The sequence below is a fragment of the Semicossyphus pulcher genome, unplaced genomic scaffold (genome assembly GCF_022749685.1).
Source record: "Semicossyphus pulcher isolate SPU_LCO1_2020_fin unplaced genomic scaffold, fSemPul1.0.p SCAF_19, whole genome shotgun sequence".
NCBI classification, from domain to species: Eukaryota; Metazoa; Chordata; class Actinopteri; order Labriformes; family Labridae; genus Semicossyphus; species Semicossyphus pulcher.
The window spans coordinates 12111314-12132333 of NW_027211692.1; the positions used below are offsets into that span (position 1 = coordinate 12111314).

Genomic DNA, 21020 nt, shown 5'->3' on the forward strand with positions numbered 1-21020 from the left:
CTGGTACTGTAGAAGAGCCAGGTACAAGGGCAATGGTGCAACCATAAATCAACTGACTTTAGCCATAAATTTGCTATACCTTTTAGAAAGTGGACACGCAACCTTTATTAGGCAAGAGAGGCCTAATAAATACAACAACAAAAAGGATCCAACATGGCACAAACATTTTATATTATAAAGCATGGAATACATTTTTTAATGGGTGCCTATCCCTCAGTCTCTGTCCTGGGGGCAGTGGAAGTATAACAGTGGGGGTCCTCCAATCTGATTGGGTGCAGATGTGGTCCTTTGGTCCCCAGAGAGTAACCAGGTGGACTTGTGGAGCCTAGCGCTGTATACCTAACCTTCCCAACCTCAGTCGCACAAACACTGAACTAAAAACATCAAAGCACTTCTGCATGATTGAGTCCCTAAGGCGAGGGGAAGCTTTTAAACAAGCCAGCTCAGCCAATTAGGCTGCATCAACAATGTGGCACTGCTACTTTACAGGAGAGGTTGATGTTTCTGTCTGACAGCTTTTCCAGGAAACTTTTCAAGTTCAGTGTTGAATCAATAAAGGTAAGTAGGGTTGGTGCCTGCAGAAACTTCCAGGGGCAAGAACTTTGGGATCTAGCATTAATGACATGGAACCCCTCAGTCTGTAGTAGGTGTGATACATCCGATGACCGTTTACTCGCAATATCCCTAACATTAGCTTTGGCAAGGTGTTTCCTTTAGTCAAGGCTTGCAAATATTTAGTTGATTTATTCGAAGATTGGAGTTGAGGGAATTTTGTACTCTTTTCTGTGCCAATGGTTGTTTGAATAAGTTCCGCTGTGTTTATCCGGTTCATCATAATCTTTTGCAACACCATTGTTTCCAGTATAAGAACAAAAAGCCAAATAAGTTGCAGTGCTGTTGTGAGAAAGGGACATTTGTTGGCAAATAACATTCCTTTCCTCAGTCCCATCCACCGCCAGCATTTCCTCTGTGCTTGTGGAAACAAAAAAGAGTCTAATTTACCACCATGTTGTAAATCCAATGTGTAATTTAGAGGCAATCTGGTGGAGCTGTAACACAGCTGAGGAAACACTAAACACCTATAAATAAAAAATGAGGCGGGAGCAGAAGTCCTACAATCGGACAGCTCTGTATAGAAGTGTTTTAGAGTTTAGGTAAGATATATGTACATTCTCTGGAAAGAGGCTCTTTTAGAAATGTGCTTTCCATTATTGATATAAATATGTAACCTTGGACTGTTAATATCATAAGCTGTCATGATGTAAATTACAATAGTCCTAAAGTAAACATATAGTCAAACATTCACACACAGTGTCTTATTTTGTAAGAAAACTACTTCCAGGACAAAGCTTTTATTTTTGTAACTATTAGATACATTATTAAATTATTATATAAGATTGCAAATCCAGTTAAATCGTGCAACTATCTACCCTTATTGTGTTGTCCTTACCAGCCTCCAATAGATGGCATCAACAGCTCTATTGTTCTGTCTGCACCTGTTTTGCAATACTTAATAACCTGCAAATTACATTACATTCCAGATTTCAATATAAACATCTTTGTAAACTGCAGTAGAGACAAAAACAGACATAAATGTATTGTTTTAAACTCGTAAACAGACTCACACTTCTACTTTTACACAAAGTGGTGCGGTGAAATCATTTGACATGACATCACTGAGACCACCTGCTGCTGCTTGTCTGTGTCTTTACGGCACCTAGCAACCTCAGATACCACGATGACATCACAGGAAAAGCGGAGCCTCATTATAGCCCTGAGTTCGCTGGCTGCTCCTGAAGACATGTTGGCTACTTAGATTGTAAAAGTAGCTGTGGAAATTGCCTTAAGCTGTTTTCTGTCATATTATTTTATAACAAGTTGTTTTATGTTTAATGTCCAAGGCAGTCAAGCAACCTTTTGGCATGGTTTCGTTTCAAGTAACTCACAACACAATCCCTATGTCTCATCAGGCCTTGAAATTACAGGCCTCAGAATTCAATTTTAGAACTTAAGTCTACATATGAAGAAAATGTGTTTAAGGGTCAGGCAATTACAGTGCCTTCTGCCCCAGTTTGAACATGACATTGACCTTTTTGCACATGTATTCCACACCATCATGGTTAACAGCTGAAGCTGACACGTTCGGCCCAGTCTCTTGGCCTATCTGCTGCCCTCTGTGTGCACACAGGTCTCTGCCGAGTACATAGACACCCTGTCAAATATGCCTGGTATCCAACACTGGCCGGTCTGTCAAAGAGAGCTGTTGTGCCTCATTTTTTCCCCCCGCAAAGTCTCAAGCCAGGGCTCTGCATCCTGCTTTCACAGGCAGTGGGCTGAGGGATTATTAGACAAACATCAACACTCTGGTTGAGAATTTAAAAGAGGAATGTCACTGCTGACAGGTGCCAGAAGCACTCAAACAGTGTTCCCACTTTGGTTTTAAATTGCAGTAGCAGATAGAGTTTTTCAACATTACTAAGCTGATGTCTCGCTTCCTCACTAGTCTGTGGTTTTGCTTTGAGGTCATCTGTTAAAAAAAGAGTCACTGAGACGGTATGTAAGAGTGTGGTCAATGCTGTTTAGACTGGAAGTAAAGCTGTAGATACTGACGCTCCTGATGACACAATATGTCTACAAAAAAATGCTACTCAAGAATAAACATGATACAGCTCTATTTTAATGTAACCACAAATTCCTATGGTGATTGTAACAGAGCTATTTTAACATGCATTAGTAGATTAGACACTTTGAAGCATGCATGTTACCATGTTTCTAAGAGGGAATTTGTTGGCGAACAGTAGACTATTTTTGGATCTAGCATGCAGGCATGTTTCTGTCCCCCTTACCAATGTAAGTTCAGTCGCTCTTACTTTAGCTCTGCCCTAGTCTCCACCAAATCCCATGGGAAATATCTGGCTCTTAAAGAGCTATATTCTCCCATAGGATCAGCTAGTAACTAAGGCCATGTCTACACGTACACCGGTATTTTTTATAACTTAGCTTTTTCTCTGCGCTTTGGCCTTTCGTCCTCACACAAATGCCATTTCAGGTCACTGAATACGGATCTTTTGTAAAACTCCAGCCAGGAGGAGGAAAGTCTGTATCCATGGAGGCGGGGTAAACTGGCTCGTGATGTCAGGCTGTGCGCCGTTATCTCCCTTGTGAGGTGTCACAAATGAGGCAACTTTCCTTGCAAAATGACGGATGTGAAAAAAACATGATGCCTCTAAACTAGCTAACAGGACTTTATACATGTTTATACATACAGTTACTCATCCACTTTATTGATATATCATCCCCCTTTTCCTCTTTACATGATTAACATTTTTGTGAATTAGACAGCTTATGAACTTTTTGTCCAGTTTCAGATGTTCAGTCTGTACATCTGGCTCATGGTTTTGTTTAAACAAACTGGGGTTCAACTTGACATCTCATAGCGGGAAGAACAAAACCACATGAGACTAAGAGTTATAGGAAGAGGCATATTGTTTAACAACACGCCGAAAATACACTGGTGGCCAAAGCCGACGCTAACAGAGAGTAACATAAACATCAGTGCAAAACTAACTTATATGTTCATAGACGCACACACGATAAAAAGAGTCCGTCTGCGATCAATGATGTCTCCGTATTAAGAGCAGTAAACAAGTCCGGGCATGTCTCCCTCACTGCTATGTTCCAGGGGGATGCGCTGAGTCGTGCTGTGTTCAGGAGCACTCAGAAACATGAGTGATCAGACACGATTCGAATTGGAAAAATCGATTTCTTTAAACCCAGCCCTAGTGCTTGTGTGGAAGGCCGAACGAAGGAGGATAAAACTATAGACATGGCCAGACTTTGTCTGTCTGACATCTGACATCCAAGTAGTATACATTGGTTTTATCAGAGCTATTCCTGAAAAAGAAAAAACAGCTGCCTGGTCCGGCCAAAAACAGCAGTTAGACTTAACCAAGCCAGAAAATATATGGCCTGTAAAGCCAACAGAGACTGATCTGAGAGATGTTGAAACCCTTATGAGGAAACCAGCAATTGGGTAACAATTGTGGGTTTGTCAAAGTGTTCTACTTTTCTTGTTACATAGAAGTAATCTGTTTTTAATAGGTTTAAGGTTTGGATTGAACTCACTTCACAGTCGGATGGAGAAGCAAAACTACCATTAAAACTTTAACTAAACATGTGTTGGTCTAATTGCATGCATTCCTGCAAAGATCAGTTGTGTAAGTCAGGTAGTGTTTAATAGGTCATTCATTGATGCATATCCCAGACCTAAGAGATGGGAGAGGTTTTGTAGTAATACCCAAACAAAAGCAGTTGCTAGGTAAGCGTCTGTGAGAGAAACAAACTGGAGCTGGGGATGGAATCGAGGACATCATTCACCGGTACAAGTCAAGGAGCCAGTTGGACATGCTGATTTACGTGTGTGCGAGCGCCTGCACAGTTCTGAAGCAGACGGTCAATACACCCACACTGAGAGCATTGGACTCAGGAGAAATGATGGAATGCACTCAAGTCAGCAGTTGTAGAGGCCTCAGAAAGCTCCTAAAGTAATAAAACAAGAAGCTTTAGTCGGACAAATTGACCTTTTTCTAAACGTGTTTATCATCTGCATAGAATGATACTCTACACCCTAATGGCTCATGGCAGCAAATGTGGTTTTATCCTGAATAAAAGATAGAACCGCTGTAGCTCAGTATTTTTATCCATCACCTCCTTCACCTCCATATGTGCTGCTGTAGATTAGTCAGTGTGGGTGACCATATGGGAGGCAGACACTGAACAGCGCACCAGCAGAAGCAGTAGCTAAGAAACCTTACACTGTCAAAACAAAGTATGGCCCACACATTTCAACTACGCAAGAAGAAGCTGCCGTAGGAAATGTATACGGATAAACATGCCTACACAAAGACAAAGACAGCCACAAACAAACCACCAGCGAGGGCCACCCTGAATGCTTTTTTTACTCTCTCTCTCTAGGTCCTTTTGTACGTCTTTCTACCTGTCACGATGACAAGATGATCAACTGTCGAGTGTTTGTAAAGGTCAGGGGTCACAGTTCATTCACACCATGCCCTCGCATCAGAGGCTTTTCAGACCACAGCTGTTACAGCTCTGTGTCAGCTTGATATTTGCCCTAAATCAGCAGGGTTTCTTTCCATTACCCCTCTAGCTACATAAAGACCGCCTTTTTCGCTCAAAGCAGGGCTGCTGACGGCAAAAACCCGGAGAGGAAATTAAGTTTTTCTGCGTCCATTCTCCAGCTCCATCGGGGGAAAAACCGTGCGAGACGGTAGCTGTGTTTGAGTAATCATGAGGTGTGGGATTTGGCAGGAGGTGAAAGTGATGAGTGGTGACTTTAAGGTCAAAGGGTGGCGAGGGAGGTGAGAAAAGGAGCGCACCTACAGAGAGGGGAAAGCATGTGTGTGTTTAAGGGCGGGTGTTGAGGAGACTCAGAGGGGCTTAAATGGAAAGTCAGTCCAAGTCTTGTGTTACTCTCTTTCTATTTCCTCTCCTCATTCCGTTCTTCCTGTCTGTCTGAGAGGGAGCTGACGAGGATTACTGTGTGTGCGGATCGAGTGCAGTTTGCCTGAACTGTGCATTCACACACTCATATTTGATTATGCCTTTGTGTGAATGTTTCATGCAAATTTAAAACATTAATACAAGAGGCCAGTTTGCAAAGAGAGCCTCGTCCTGGAGAACTCTGTGATTTTAGAGATCGATTGCCAAAACAAAACAAAAGGCCGCTTATTTAAAAAGCAGATTAATCATTTGACCAACTTATGTCAGACCTGTCATGAAACCCTGGACGTCCAACAAGGAAGCACAGATGAGAAATAGAGACACGCAGATTGACTCGTGTTAAACTGAAAAGCAGCAAGTAAAGTGAAGTCCTTTCCAGGAGAAGTCATGCTCGATGCAGTCCTGATCAGACCCAGATGTGCAGAGATCACAGCTATGGGGAGCATGAAGACTGCATGTAAATATGGAGGTTGAGAAGTTGACCTCAGGTACAGTACATATGACAAAATATAGGCTGAGCTTTACATAACACAACAACCACAAGAGAAACACAAATTTAGTTAAGCATATGATGAGGAAGTGAATGCTGCTGACCATGCTGATCTTGTCCCAGACACAGGAAGTTGCAGCACTGCCATGCTAACTGCTGGCACACGACAGAATGGGGGGCAGAAGGCCATCCGGGTCGTGAGATAAGAAGAGAGAAGTAGATACCAACATGTGTATACAGTTTTTAATCACTGCAACACAACCAGAGCCATATCTTTATAAAGAAAACATAAACCACAGTAGTGTTTAATGGCGTGTTATGAAGCGTAATAAACAATCACATTAAGAAACATTATATTTAAATGGATAAAAGTCAGTTATAAGATGTACTTTATGATATTTGGGGTCATCATCTAAAGCATATAGTTCTATATGCAACATAAAAATGATGATTTAGATAAATATTTCAGTGAGTGAGATCAGCAAAGAGATAAGAGGTACAACCTTGTCCACAGGGGGCACCAAAATCAACACAAACCGAAAGTTCCTCACAGGAGCTTTAATGTCATCTTTAGGTAAAAACTTAAAAGACTTTATTCATGTAATTTGAAACTGACTAACCAAGTTTAGTTGGCTGCTGAAGCTTTCCGGCTTAAACTTTTAAAAATAGCAAAAAAGACAACTGACAAGGCCATCGTCAGATTCATTCATGCACCAGAGTATGACTCGCTGCTTGTTGGCCTAATAGCTTGTTAGACCGTACTTTGGCAGGACTGCAGTTTGATTGAACGTTAACACTATTTTTAGTGCTTATACGTGCTAATCAGAGGTGTGGACTTGAGACTTGGTGACTTGACTCCAGTCGACTGGAGTCACTGTTTTGATGGATTGTGACTTGACTGGACCAAAAAATAAATGACTTGAGACTCGACTTGGACTTGAGGCATGATGACTGGGATGACTTGAGTGTGTTCATAAGTTAAAATGTTAGCTGATGATAAAATTGTCAAGTTTCTGTCTAACTATCAAGTATGTATGCAGCGCAAACTGGGAATCATGATTAGACGACTCACGAAGCTCCCTGGTATGTGATTGTCATGATTGGAGGACTGGCTGTCAGTCAAACTCCTCGCTATGGCAACACACAACATCAAAGACCCCCAGCTCCCTGATGTTTTTTTCCTTAAAGAGAAGCCTCATCAGTCGTACTCATTACTACTCAATACAGTCCCAGACCAGACCATCATCATGGCTGCTTCTGTGCCAAGATAATACAGATACAATTCTTTTTGAACAGGTTATATAAATTGGCCAATAATATCATTATTAGACGGGCTACTAACACCTTGTCTTTTCTCTTTATAAAGACCGATAACCTGTGACTTCACTTGACTTGCCCAAGAAAAAATGACTCAATGAACTTTCTACCCCCAAGACTCAAAGACTCTGAATACTTTTTATATTTAGAGGTCTCGGCCAAGGAATACCAGGGCAACATAACACTCAACCTTCCCCAAACAACTCGTTCTCTGGAGACCTTCAGACAGGACAGTGTCGGCTACAAATTACAAAAGAAATAAAATAGGGAAGTTTCTTCATGCTGTCTAGAGGGACGGAGGATGGAGGGTGAAACCACTAACAGAGAAAAACTGTCTAGTTTCACAACATGGATTGTGTCTTAGAGACAACTTAGTAAAGCCTAACAGGGTGGGAAGGCAGTGGGTTCAAAATGTGAATGGATTTGTGAGCAGTGGGGAAGTTTTATATCAGTGAAACATCTGCCAAAAGCTGTCATATATTTTCCACCTTGGAACAGGAGGTTTTACTGCCAGATGTTTCAAAGCAGTTTATTCTTGAAGGAATTGCACTATATTGTCTCAAAGGTCTTACTTCCACTATCTAAATTGGTCCGTGCTTTACCAATATATTTCACTGTTCTTCCTTTTGTGCAGTGCAATGCTGGGGTGGGCTGCAGTTCACCCAAGCTGCAGAGGAACAAACGGAAATAGAAAATAAAGAGAAGGATGTGTCTAACTACTCATCTTGACTCATCCTTTTTTTTCTTGCATGACCCTGTTAGTGATTTTCCTGTTATTTCAAATTTCATATCAGCACACCCCTGCACAATGAAGCAAGTTTAAATGGATCAAATAATACACAATACCTTCCTATCTAACGGTTAAGCAACTATATCAAATAATACAGAAGCAGTGGCAAGAACAAAAAGTAAGATAGTTAAATTTGAGCATGCAAAGCTTCTGTCATATTTCAGTATTCATATAATAATACAATGTTTACACTTTATGAGTTGACCATAAAACATGCGTGCAATAATGGCTCTGAAGATAATAACCCTGTAGTCTGCAGCCCTTCCTTACACATGACAGGAAATAGAAAGCAGAAGAAAAAGAGAAAGTCTTCCCGTGGCTTGTGTATCACCAACGTGCAAACAAGTACTCTTGTTTGCAACATTTAAGCTGACCAGACAGACGGGCATCACATTCGTGCATGTCACATAAGCGACAAGGAGCACAAAACTTATTAAGACCTGCACTGGGACCTTGATGGGACTCGACCGACAGATATTAGAATAAACAGCAGGTCAGTTACAAAACCTTAAAGTGTAATTATCATAGTTTATCAGGATGGATGTGCAGAGCTACAGATTGTGCAGATGTTGAGATCTACATCAACTGCAGATTGGATGTAATCTAACAGCTACAGCTTTAAGGAACGTTATCTTGTTCTATATTTTTATGCTTAACGCAACTTGAACATGTGTTCAAATTGTCTCCAAAATGTGCCAGGTTCTCACATTTGATTGCTTTATCTACTGCTTTAAGTACAAGGTTATTATATTTTTGTCCAGCTTCATTATGTGTACTCATCTTTTATAGTAATGAGAGAAACTCTTTTGTATTCTTTCAGACAACACTCATGGAGAGTTATATAACTTTCCCCACTTTCCCTGGCAATCACAGCAGCCGCACCAACACCACTTGTTCCCGAGACAACGTCTTGAAGACGGTGGTTTTTCCCGTTCTCTACTCCTTTCTGTTCCTGGTGGGGCTGACTCTAAATTCCGTGGCGGTGTGGGTGTTTTTTCGCATCCCGTCCAAGTCTCACTTCATTATATACCTGAAGAATATTGTGGTTGCTGATGTCATCATGACCTTAACGTTCCCTTTCAAGGTATGATTTAACTGGTTATTTACTTATAAGGGTTTATATGCTGTTACTGAATCGTTTAATAACAGTTATTGAACTATTTTGAATCGATAAGTTATAGGTCATTAATAAGACTAATGTTTTGGTTGTATGGTTTAAAAAAATTAATTCATATCAAAGTCATTAATAAAAAGAGAGTTTTCTGCAAGGGAAGGGTGGACACAGTCAGGAAGATTTTTCACAATTTGGCATCCCTAATACTTTTTTATTTCCATTTAAATTAGTTCATGATAATCAACAATAAAGTTTTCTAATTCATCTTTCTAACCATTTTTTTATGATTTGGCATCCCAAATGTTATATTTATTTCCATATGAATTAGTTAATAATCATCAATAATAAGGTTCTATTTCATCCTTTAAACCAGGGGTGCCCAATCCTGCTCCTGCAGAGCTACCTTCCTGCATGTTTTAGGTTTATCTGTACTTGAACACAGCTAATTTGAATGATCTGCTCATTATCAACTGAAGCTTCTCAGGGGATTGATAATGAGCAAAACATTCGAATCGGCCATGGAGCACGGAGAAACCTAAAACATGCAGGAAGGTAGCTCTCCAGGAGCAGGATTGGGCACCCCTGCTTTAAACAGTTCATTCACAATTTGGTATCCCAAATGTTCTGTCTTTCCATATAAATTAGTACATGATTATCAATAATACAGTTAACTATTTCATATTTATAACGCTTTATTCACAATTTGGCATCCCGAATTTACTATTTATTTTTATATATATGAGTTAATGATCATCCATAATAAAAGGTATATATTTGATCTTTATAATCGTTTTCTTTTTTACTATTTGGCATCCCAGATGTTCTATCTATATCCATATAAATTAGTTAATAATCATCAATAATAATGGTACTTCTATTTCATCCTTTAAACAGGTCATTCACAATTTTGCATCCCAAATATTCTACACATTTCCATATAACTTAGCGAATGATTATCAATAATAAAGTTATGTATTTAACTATACAAATTGTTCATTCGCAATTTTGGATCCCAGATGTTCATTGTATACAACTAAATGGTTGTTTCATTTGCATAACCTTTTATTAAGAGGTGCTACTTAAAAAATGGCACCGTTAGCTAATTAACAAACTATATTATAGGGTTTGGATGAATATGAGTGTTTAATAGCATAATATGTGTTTCCGCAGGTATTGTCAGACTCCAACATCGGCTCCACTGGGCTGCGTATATTTGTATGTCAGGTTTCCTCAGTGCTCTTCTACCTCACCATGTACATCAGCATACTCTTCTTCGGCCTCATCAGCATCGACCGCTGTAGAAAGACCCTCAAGCCCTTCAGGGGGACTAACGCAGCCCGGCTGACCCGTCGCAAACTCCTCTCAGGAGCCATCTGGACCTTTCAGCTGGGTCTGTGTCTGCCAAACGTGTTCCTCACAAGTAAAACCCCGAAGTCTCCAGATTTCAAGTGCAGTGACCTGAAGACCGAGGCTGGGCTGTACTGGCACGAGGTGGTGAATTATGTGTGTCAGGTTGTTTTCTGGGGAAACTTGGTGACAGTGGTCGTATGCTACACTCTTATCACCAAGGAGCTGTACCGATCCTACTCCCGCACTAAAGCCCAGGGTGCTGGAGGGGCTTTATGTAAAGCACCAAGTGGGGCAACAGTCCGGAAGCCGGGCCAGGCTAAAAGAAAAATGAGCGCAAATGTGTTCCTGGTTCTGGCGGTGTTCTTTGTGTGTTTCGTGCCGTTTCACTTTGCCCGCGTGCCGTACACAATGAGCCAAACCAGAGTGGTTCTCTTTGACTGTAAACTCAAACTCTTCTTCTTCCAGCTGAAGGAGAGCACACTCTTCCTCTCATCCTCAAACTCTCTGCTGGATCCTCTCATCTACTTCTTCCTCTGTAAGTCGTTCAGGACCACTCTGTTCAAGACCCTGCAGCTGCCTCCCGGGACCTGCAGCTGGCTGCTAAAGAGGGGGTCAGACTCGGACACGGACAGCACTCCTATGAGAGACTCCTCTGGCTGTACGTAGGGCAATATGATTAAGACTTTCCTTATATGCTATTTGAATCTGATACAGTGCAGACTCCTGCTTTATTTAGCCAGCGGAATAGGACTGCAGTCTGTCCTCAAGACAGTCATGAATATTGTGAGACACAGTATAAGTTTGTGTTCATGAATGTTAAAAAAAATAATACAATGCTTTTAAAAAATATACAGGCTGAACATCGTAAACTTAAATTATAATCTTTGCATGTGAAAAATGTTTAAAAGCAAAAACATGAACATGTTTTTTTTGCTTTCTTTTGCGACACTCCAAGAACTGAAACTGGCATGTTTTTGTTTTTTTTATGTTTTCCTTTCTGTTCTCCATTCCAGTTATTATAAACAACATGAAGTTCCTCTTTTAGAATTTTCATAACCAATACATTGGAAAAAAGACACGTGATGCTGTTATTTACAAAAAATATATCTAATCCTTTAATCGTCCTCTTAGTAGCTAACCTGTATAATAAACCTCATGTTTTATAATTATCTCCTGTAAATACTCTGTAATCTCTTATTGTTGTATGTCCATCGTTGATGTGTCAAAATGTTATCAGCATTAAACATTTGTACTTTATTTGTGTCCAGTTGTGCAGCTAACAGCGACCTTTGTATGAGAAAGTAACTGTTTAAGAAGAAGCATTAAACCCCATAGGGCTGTAGGCTATAGTAGTAAAAAAGTAAAAGAAGATAATGATTACATGCAACATTGTCACTAAATGAACACAGTTGTAACCACTATACTATGGTAAAAAAAAGGAAAGTTCATATGTTTCAAAAACAAGAGATGCGTTCCCATTAAAGAATGAATGACCATATTGGGACCAGTAGAAACAAAGCAACCTGGATTTGACAAAAGATTTCATCAGCGTAGCCTGAAAGACATTGTTAAAAACACTGTATGCCATTTGAATAATTTTCCTTCCACAGCACCTCAATCATCCTGGATTTGCATCTTTCTGGTTGAATAGGCGTCCACACTTTGTCACTCACCTTTTGAACGTGTTACCACCCAGGTGTTACAGTGTGGAGCAAAAGAGGTGAGCATCGCAGGTGAGTGACTTAAAATGATGTTTTTCTTTATGAGTTGGAAAGAGTGTTGTATTTAGGTTGGATGTAAGCGTGACTAAAGACATATCGCAACAGACTTTGATTTATGTGAACATAAGACAGCCAGAGAGAGTTTTAGCCTCTCTTGGTTTGGTTACCAATGAGAGAATTGTATCTATGCTGGTTGAAGAACTATAATTGGGCCTTGTTGGCGAACTTTGTCAAGATTATCTATCAAAAGCAAACTTTAATCTTTCTGTAGAGGATTAAAAAATGCTAAAAAATAATCCAATTTGATCATTGGATTTCATTACAGCAAACTCAAGTAAGTGTAACTCAACTAAACTTATAAAACTATATTGTGTTTTGACAAAAGCGTTTTGCACAGAAGCTTTAATTTGTCTCAAACTAGTGCTTTTCTGCCACTTTTTTAGCAGGTAGTTTTTACTGTTATGGCCCATTCTATATATATATATATTCACTCATAAAGTAAGGCTTAGTTTTATTACACAAAAGACACCTGAATGTAGGGCATTTAAAAACAGAGCACACCAGCGGATTCCAGGTAAAACGTTTTTAAACAAATTACAATGGAGAAAAAGAACAGCAGGCTTATTAAAGAAGCTTTTAAGCAACTACAAACTGTCATGTGACTTCTGTGTTGTACATCCAGCACTACTCTATGTGATAAAGGCATAAAATCGTTTCTTTTGCTGTTCTATTTTGTACGGTGAAAACAAATCTGACAATTACCTAACTTCCCCGACTCAGTGTCAAAAGAGGAAGCGTCAGGTTCCACATCTAGGACGCATTCAAATGCTCTGGTTGAGCATTCAAAACCAAATCATAGTAACAAATGTGTTTGAAAGTAATGATGAATGCAAATAAGGGTCAAATGGGAAAGCAGGGAACATTCAGGGCAGTCGTGAGTCTCGGACGAGTCCTGGGCAGCTGCTGGTTACAGTAGAATCGCACCTCAACTTAATAGCTCTGAAACTGCACTATACAAAATGTTGCTTTAAAAGTTAATGCCAATGCACTCTTGCACCAATAGATTCAACTTGCTTTCGTTTCCAAATTTGTTGAAACATAGTTCAGATATCTGAAGCAAAAGCTCTGGGTGTGGATCTGGTCTACAGGCCCAACACAACTCCATACAAATTCCATCAAGAACTAATCACAGATGTAAACCAGGTTCTGCTCAAAATCAGAAAACGTTGTTGAGTTTTCTTTGATGTCTGTATGTTCTTTGTTCCAGATTTCACAATGGACTCCAAAAACTCTACGTTCCTCTCGCCTGATTGTGCTCCTTTCAGCTTTGTGTCCATTAATGTAGCCCTCGCATGTCTCTACTTCCTCTTGTTCCCCGTCGAGTTGCTGTTGAATGGGGTAGCAGCATGGGTGTCTTTGCGCCTCCCGTCCACCTCCACCTTTGTAGTGTATCTCAAAAACCTGGTGGCCGCTGACCTGCTCATGACACTGACCCTCCCGACGATGGCAGCTAGCATGCTACCCGGAGCAACAGTTGCTTTGAGGGCGTTCAACTGCCGTTTCTTTTCTGTCATTTTCTACTGCAGCTTGTACACAAGTATCACCTTGATGGGTCTCATCAGCCTCGACCGCTTCTTCAAAATCGTTCGCCCATGTGGAAAGCTGTTGGGACAAAGCGTCTTCTTCAGTCACGTGATGTCCACCTTGGTTTGGTTGGTGTTATTTGGCACTACGGTTATCCCGACTATCATCCTGACCGACCGGAACCCTGAAAATGTCACAAACGACTTCTGCATGTCCCTGAAAAGTCCGGCTGGTGTTTCCCTTCACAAGTGCGTGGTTCTCTCCATGGAGATCCTTTTCTGGCTCATCAGCATACTGATTGTGTTTTGTTATATCTGCATCACCCTGACAGTCCTGCAGTCCTTCAGAAACTCTGGGAGCAACAACAGCCAAGGCAAGAAGAAGACCAAGCTTCGGGTCTTCTTGATCCTTCTGGTGTTTTTTGCATGTTTTGTGCCTCTTCACATTATGCGTATTCCATTCACTCTGCATGAAGTCTTTGATATTTACGGCTGCACTCAATCCTGGATTAATATAGCCCACAAGTTTGCACTGTGGTTCTCTACCACTAATGCCTGCCTGGATCCTCTTCTCTACATCTACTTGTGCAGGGAGTACAGGGAGAAGCTGGCTGACATGATGAAAGCGAGAGGGATATGTGTCAGGTTTTGTTCAAGGGAAAGAGAGGAAACCTCAGAGTAAATTAAAGTCATACCTTCAAAAAAAATGAGATGTTATCAGACATAAACAAGGCTGTGTTGTGTTATGGAATGACTATCATGAATAACTTAGAATATTAAGGCCCTTGCTTTCTAACAGTAACTTTTTATCTTGAAATTTTATGTTGGACTGCCCTCTAGTGACCACATGAGGACTGTTTTCTATCTAGACTAAGAAAAGGGAAATATAAGGCAGAAATATGATGCATTTGATTTCATTAATATGTCAATTCCATGACAAAAATACACTACGCAAATGTATTGTGATAAACTTCATGGTCATGTCTAAGAGCAGGGTGTCCTTATGCATGTAAAGAGTGATGTATAGATTTATAAAGATATATAAGTAGGAGTTTTCATGAATCTACACTATTGTTCATAACATATGGAGGTGTTGTTTTGAGACATTTATCAATAAAGTTAAAAAAGGTTTTGTGTTTCTGTGATTGTGACACTGTAGGTACAGTTGTACCATTAGCTGTGAGGAGTTTTTCACTGGTTATGAAACAGTCTGACATTTATTGTGATTACACTATGTGACCTACGAAAGCAAAGCAGACCATTAGGAAGAAGATTGATTATTTCTATATAGATATTTTTAATGCCTGAAACTGCTGGCGGGGGGGAGGTGTCAGACGAAGCGATTAACTGCACGCTGCCTTTGTTTACATTTTCCAGGGCAAAACATTAGAGTGAGTGATACATATGACTGTTAAAGAAAGCAGGATGAGATTTGTTTGTTTCAAACCACCACTAAAGCATTTACAAGACAAAATCAGCAGAGAGATAAGAGGTACGGCTTTGTCCACAGGGGGCGCCAAAATCAACAAAGCACAAGTTCTTCACAGTAGCTTTAAAGGGGACATGTTTTAGCTCTGCAATCAATTTTCTATTACTCTGTCTTTTTGAATCACGTTGGTGAAGTTTGTTTCATTTTAAAAATGTACATATATTTTAATTTAATTATTTTTCGGAGCCTCTCCTTCCTCCTGAAGGTCAGAACTTATCCACGATTGGCTGACAGTTTTTGGAGTGACCGCGTAGCCCCCCGTGGGGGAGCTGCCGCACTGCACTGTCACTCCAAAGTTGTAGAAAACATGGCTGCTCTAGGATCAGTTATTCGGCCTTATATGTACGAGCCTGAATCACGAGGAGGTATCAAAATGATTAGTTGAAATCTTGACAACGACTTGACAACAAGCTAGTGCAAGAATGCAGCCTGAGGTGAATGACGATGAATGAGGATGTCGATTTCAGCGAAAGCAAGGTTCTATGTAGAAACCTGCAGCTGCTCTGAACGGCACATTCAGAGGCGACGTTTTCAAAAATTAGTGAAACCCATGCAAAATATGAGAATATCCATTTAAAAGATATGGCCCCTTTAAAGGGTGATTGACACTAAACAAAGACTATAACATATAAATATTGAAGGGACGTTTTGTTGAGTTTCTAGAATATACTCTTCATCATTAGTACTTTTATTGCAACGTTACAAATTGCTACACAGAGCAAGAATATAAATGAGCCCTACAATGTTTTAGCCTTTTCTTTCAGTTGCTTTTACCAATTGCTGCTAACATAAATTGAATAACTTGCCAATGCTTGGCTGCAGTCATCATGGCTGAGTTGCCACAAAATAACTTCTTTTATTTAATTAATTTGTTACATTCAGGTTTTCATCACCACATTAAAACCTTTCATTAGTTTTAAAGACTCTCTAAGTAATAAACTTTGCGTTTGTGCAATACTGTCTTCCTAAGTGCCAAGCAATGAAATTAAAAATGTAAATGAAAAACCAATGCACCCACGTTGTTCATCAGCACAACACACTGCACCTATAAATTTGGTCACTAATACACACCACCACTCTTGACAGAGATTTTAATTAGTCTGACCGAAGTGGAACTGAGACAGTAAATCTTCTTGCACTTCCTTTCTTTGCTGCAGAGTGGCCTCACTTGTTCTGCTTTACTGTAATAGCTGAGGCCACCTGTTGGTCATATGATGCCACTGCGCCAGGCGCTGCAGAATCAGCTGATGAACTGTTGCGGTAAATAATGCAATCAATCAATAAACAAACTACCTTTGATCAGCTCATATTTAAAAGGTAAGACAGAAACAACAGTATAGGAGTCATTTGTAGGCCAAAGGAAGCACTGACAGCTGAATCCAATCTCTGCCCTTCTCCACTGTGGGCTGGGTGTGTGATGTCTGCTTTGCTTTTGGCTAAAGACCAGTGGGTTTTTCCTATTTTTGCATATGTTCCGAATTGTCCCATCACAGCTGAAATGTTGATTTGTTTGCTAGGTAAATCAACAGTGTTTCTTAAACACCTACCATGTCGGTACATTGCCACACAGGTCTGTCTTGCAGCTTTGGGTTTGAGAAGAGTGAGTCAAGTCATCAACTGTAAGTTATAATCAAAATGTATCTTGATTACATGAATGGTTCATAATGTAGTAGTTGATCAAGAGTAGCTAAAGACACTCAGCGTGTTCTTTTAATATTTTCTTTGAGAAGAGGTAAGATTTTATACGATGTACTATGATACATGTAAGCACAGCATGTTAACACAGTGTCAAACAAATGACAATTATTTGCTGCTGTACTGTACATTAGAAAATCATTACTATAAATATATTATTACTTTTATTATCATTATTGATACCACATACTGTTTATTATATTATACTATATAATTGCAGTTCAACTTTTATATTACTTTTTACTATTGACTTAATATTCCGTATCAAACTATATTATATACATATACATACTGTAATATACCATACTGTATGTAATTGCCACTTTTATATTGCACCTTATATTGTACTATATCATACACATTATACCTCGTATCGTACTGCCTTATCTCATGCTGCTAAATGTCGCTGCTATTACCCATACATGTCACTTTATCTCATAACTGTCACTTTAACTTGTCACTTACCCCTACTTGTTTAACAGTTGTATATAACACTTATTTTATTATATTTTATTCAGTTGATTCTTTTATATTGTATTTACTTACTTGCAAATTTTTATTTGTGCTACTACAACACCTGAATTTCCCCACTGGGGATCAGTAAAGGATTATCTTATCTTATTTTATTATAGCGTTTAAAATGGTCAGAAAGTAAGAAATAATGAATACATGTTTATTTTATTGAAACCATACCATGTCACCTCTGGTTAAAGGCTATGTACTATAAAGAAACTGCTTCAATTAGAGTTTTTGGTTCACCCTGTGCTTTATCTCTTTCTGGTTTTACATGAAATTACACATCAGCCTCTCAGTTAATGTTCAGAGTAAAGATGTCTCGTGTGTAACTAGTTTAATTAGTTACTCTTTTATGCCTTCTACCTAATAAGAGTCCATCAGAAGAAAGAGAGGGAAGAAGAAAACAACAAGCAACCCTTAATGAATTCAGATTTTGTATTACTTATTTTATAATTATATTGTATTATTATTGCAGTATTACTTTGTATGTACTTATATTTGTTTTAAATTTACTACATTTGGTTAGGGTGAACAAAAATAGGGATAAGAGTATATATAATACTGAATGAATGTGGAAGAAATGTGCATATATATACACATATACATATATATACACATATACATATATATATATATACATATACACATATAGATACATATACATATATACATATATACACACACATATATATATACACACACACACACACACACACACACACATATATATTATACATATATATACATATATATATATAGAGAGAGAGAGAATAGTAAAGATTAAAATAAACAATAAACAACACTGTAAACAATACATTACTCCCTTTTTGCTTAGCCTGCAACCCTGACACACAACAGCGACAGAACATCGATGCATGGATGGACCCGTTCGACATTAACCAGCATGGTGAGTCGAGAACTCAAACACCATTGATCTCAAGATGCTGACACATAAAGAAAATGTTTGCTGAATTCTAAAATGTATTTTCATTTTCCTCAGGCGTAGCGACACCATCAAATCAAACATCTCACAATGATTCGCACTGTGAAGGCTTCATTTACAACCCGAATCTTGCCCCCGCTCTCTTCTTCTTGATGTTCCCCATAGCTCTGTTGCTAAACGGTGTTGCAGCCTGGGTGTTTTTGCACCTCAAGTCCACTTCCACTTTCATAGTATATCTGAAAAACCTCGTCGCTGCTGACATAATTATAGCCGTAATCGTCCCAATCCAAGCTGCAAGTGACCTGTCGGGTGCGTCAAACGTACAATTTGCACTTTCATGCCGTTATTTCAGTGTCATTTTCTACAGCACCATGTACACATGTATCGCTTTGTTGGGGTTAATAAGTCTGGACCGTTTTTTTAAGATCATGATGCCCCAAAGCAAGGTGTTTGCTAATCTGACCTTTAGCAAAGTGGTATCAGCATCAATCTGGGTGATTCTGTTTGGCAGCAGTGCTTTACCAAACATCATCTTAAGCAATCAATCAACGGCGAATATGACGGAGATCGGTTCCTGTATGAAGCTGAAAGGACCAGCCGGGCTCGAAACACATGAACGGACAGTGATTTACCTGAATGTCCTTTTCTGGCTCGTCAGCGTGGTCATTGTGGTTTGCTACATTTGCATCACAAACAAGGTGATCCAGTCTTTCAGAAACTCCGGCAGCAACAACAGCCAGGGAAAGCAGAAGATCAAACTACGAGTCTTCCTGGTCGTCATCGTGTTTTTCGTGTCGTTCGGACCGTACCACATTGTCAGGATCCCGTACACTTTTCAGCAAGTCAACTATTCTTCCAAAACCAGCTGCGCGTACTTGTTAGGCAAGTTTGCCAAGGAGATCAGCCTCTGGTTTGCCACAACAAACATCTGCATGAACCCACTTCTCTATGTGTTTCTGTGTCGGGAGTTTATGGAGGAACTGAAGTCTATGATGAAGCGTTTGTCTGCCCCGTTTCGTGCGGCCTCGGCAGGGAAAGCAGGCCGCGCTTTACCACAGACGAGACTCTGACAGCACTGGTGAAAATGCTCTTCTATAGACTAATCTCAGATGTTGCTGATTTCGTAGACTAAATGTCAGATTGTGGTGTCATTTCTATTTCTATTTGGTTTGGTTTCACATGTGCCTCTGCTGTTATGTGGCTTGCAAACATGTCGCTCTAAATAACTTGTAAACCATGAACAGGAAACACAATAAGGATGGTGTGAGACAGTGTGAGAGTGTTAATGTGCTGTTTTTGTAGAAAACACAGTTTTATAGGTGCATACAATTAGAAGGCAAAAAGGGTTCATTGAAGCTGCCATGCAAAGCAGGTTAAAGCTAGTTAACATTTGCAAGTTGTATAACATTTGTGGTTACAGTTAAAATGTCTTTGATGTGGCTCTGCAGATGTGTCTATCAGCTCTTATCATCAGTTTGCTGCATGCTCATCAGTGCTAAACATTCAAAGTTACTGACTGCATAGAATAAAGGGTGTGTGCAAAAGTTTGGTTTGTAACGTGTTATTTGTCTTGATAGAAAAAATACATGACCACAGTTTTTGCTTCTGGGTAAAATGCCACCTCAACTTTCTGGCTTTTCTAAAGCACACGTTTAAAATAACGCTGGTTTCAAGCATTAAAGCCACTATGAAAAAGTGGTTATATCAGGTGCCACCGGCATTAGCAGATTGGTTTAATGTTACGCATTAAGGGCAAAAAGTTTCCCTCATTGAAAACAACTCAGCGCGTAAACGGGCTCTGTCTGATCGGGACATAATGCTTTCATGTTTGTAATATACAGTCCATGTCTGTTTGTTCTTTTACCTTTTTGTGGTTTTACCTAAAAACAAAATGTTCACTGTAAGAAGCAAATTGATCTTCAACACAAAAAAAAGAAAATAAATAAAGAAAAATAATAATAATGTGCAGTAGATCTAAAAATTGTAGTGATAAATAAAAAAACTATTATAATATTTCATTTTTAATGTATAATAATTTGTATATGAAAGCAAACACATTTTCCATCAAAATGTATAATAAAGATCTTTTTTTATTTATGACTATTAATATTTATTAAGGCAGGTATTCTTCTTTTTTCATCTCTGAAAATAAGCCAAAATAAACTTAAAGGTGACTGCTTGAGTATTCAAGCTGAGCAAAAGTATGTTGGGTTTTTTTACTGAAAAGTCTCCTAAAAGTTTGGTTTTAATTTCTTTTAAGTTTGTGATTTGGCAACAGAAGACTTCTTGTAAATGAGGTACAGTGTGATCTAACTGCAATGCGGATGTGTGACCTGATTACTGCCACTATGAGCTCAAATGTACCAACTCTGCGGCTCTGGAAAACACCTGTCTGTGTGTCATTAAAAGTTGTAATGACACAACAAGTAAGGGTCACATGAATTGAAAGTTTACTCCGAGTTCTGTACACACATCATTTCTCAGATACTTAT

General features: G+C 39.3%; 3 protein-coding genes across 3 annotated transcripts; all 3 read left to right on the forward strand.

Moving 5' to 3' along the window:
- Positions 1 to 8511: 8511 nt before the first annotated feature.
- On the forward strand, positions 8512 to 11838 carry p2ry12 (purinergic receptor P2Y12). The gene is made up of 3 exons (XM_069668699.1): positions 8512 to 8610; positions 8938 to 9201; positions 10402 to 11838. The coding sequence occupies exons 2-3, from the start codon at positions 8947 to 8949 to the stop codon at positions 11245 to 11247; spliced, it is 1101 nt and encodes a 366-aa protein (XP_069524800.1). The 5' UTR covers positions 8512 to 8610; positions 8938 to 8946; the 3' UTR covers positions 11248 to 11838.
- A 1739-nt stretch (positions 11839 to 13577) lies between these two features.
- Positions 13578 to 14567, forward strand: LOC138597422 (P2Y purinoceptor 13-like). The gene has a single exon (XM_069669020.1). The coding sequence runs from the start codon at positions 13578 to 13580 to the stop codon at positions 14565 to 14567; it is 990 nt and encodes a 329-aa protein (XP_069525121.1).
- Positions 14568 to 18464: 3897 nt separating this feature from the next.
- On the forward strand, positions 18465 to 19598 carry LOC138597423 (P2Y purinoceptor 13-like). Its single transcript, XM_069669021.1, has 2 exons — positions 18465 to 18492; positions 18586 to 19598. The coding sequence occupies exons 1-2, from the start codon at positions 18465 to 18467 to the stop codon at positions 19596 to 19598; spliced, it is 1041 nt and encodes a 346-aa protein (XP_069525122.1).
- Positions 19599 to 21020: the final 1422 nt, after the last annotated feature.

Coding starts and splice junctions, on each gene's coding strand:
- p2ry12 (XM_069668699.1), top strand. CDS start 8,947: ATGGAGAGTTATATAACTTTCCCCACTTTCCCTGGCAATCACAGCAGC. Junction 9,202..10,401: donor CCTTAACGTTCCCTTTCAAG/GTATGATTTAAC, acceptor GTGTTTCCGCAG/GTATTGTCAGACTCCAACAT.
- LOC138597422 (XM_069669020.1), top strand. CDS start 13,578: ATGGACTCCAAAAACTCTACGTTCCTCTCGCCTGATTGTGCTCCTTTC.
- LOC138597423 (XM_069669021.1), top strand. CDS start 18,465: ATGGACCCGTTCGACATTAACCAGCATG. Junction 18,493..18,585: donor GTTCGACATTAACCAGCATG/GTGAGTCGAGAA, acceptor CATTTTCCTCAG/GCGTAGCGACACCATCAAAT.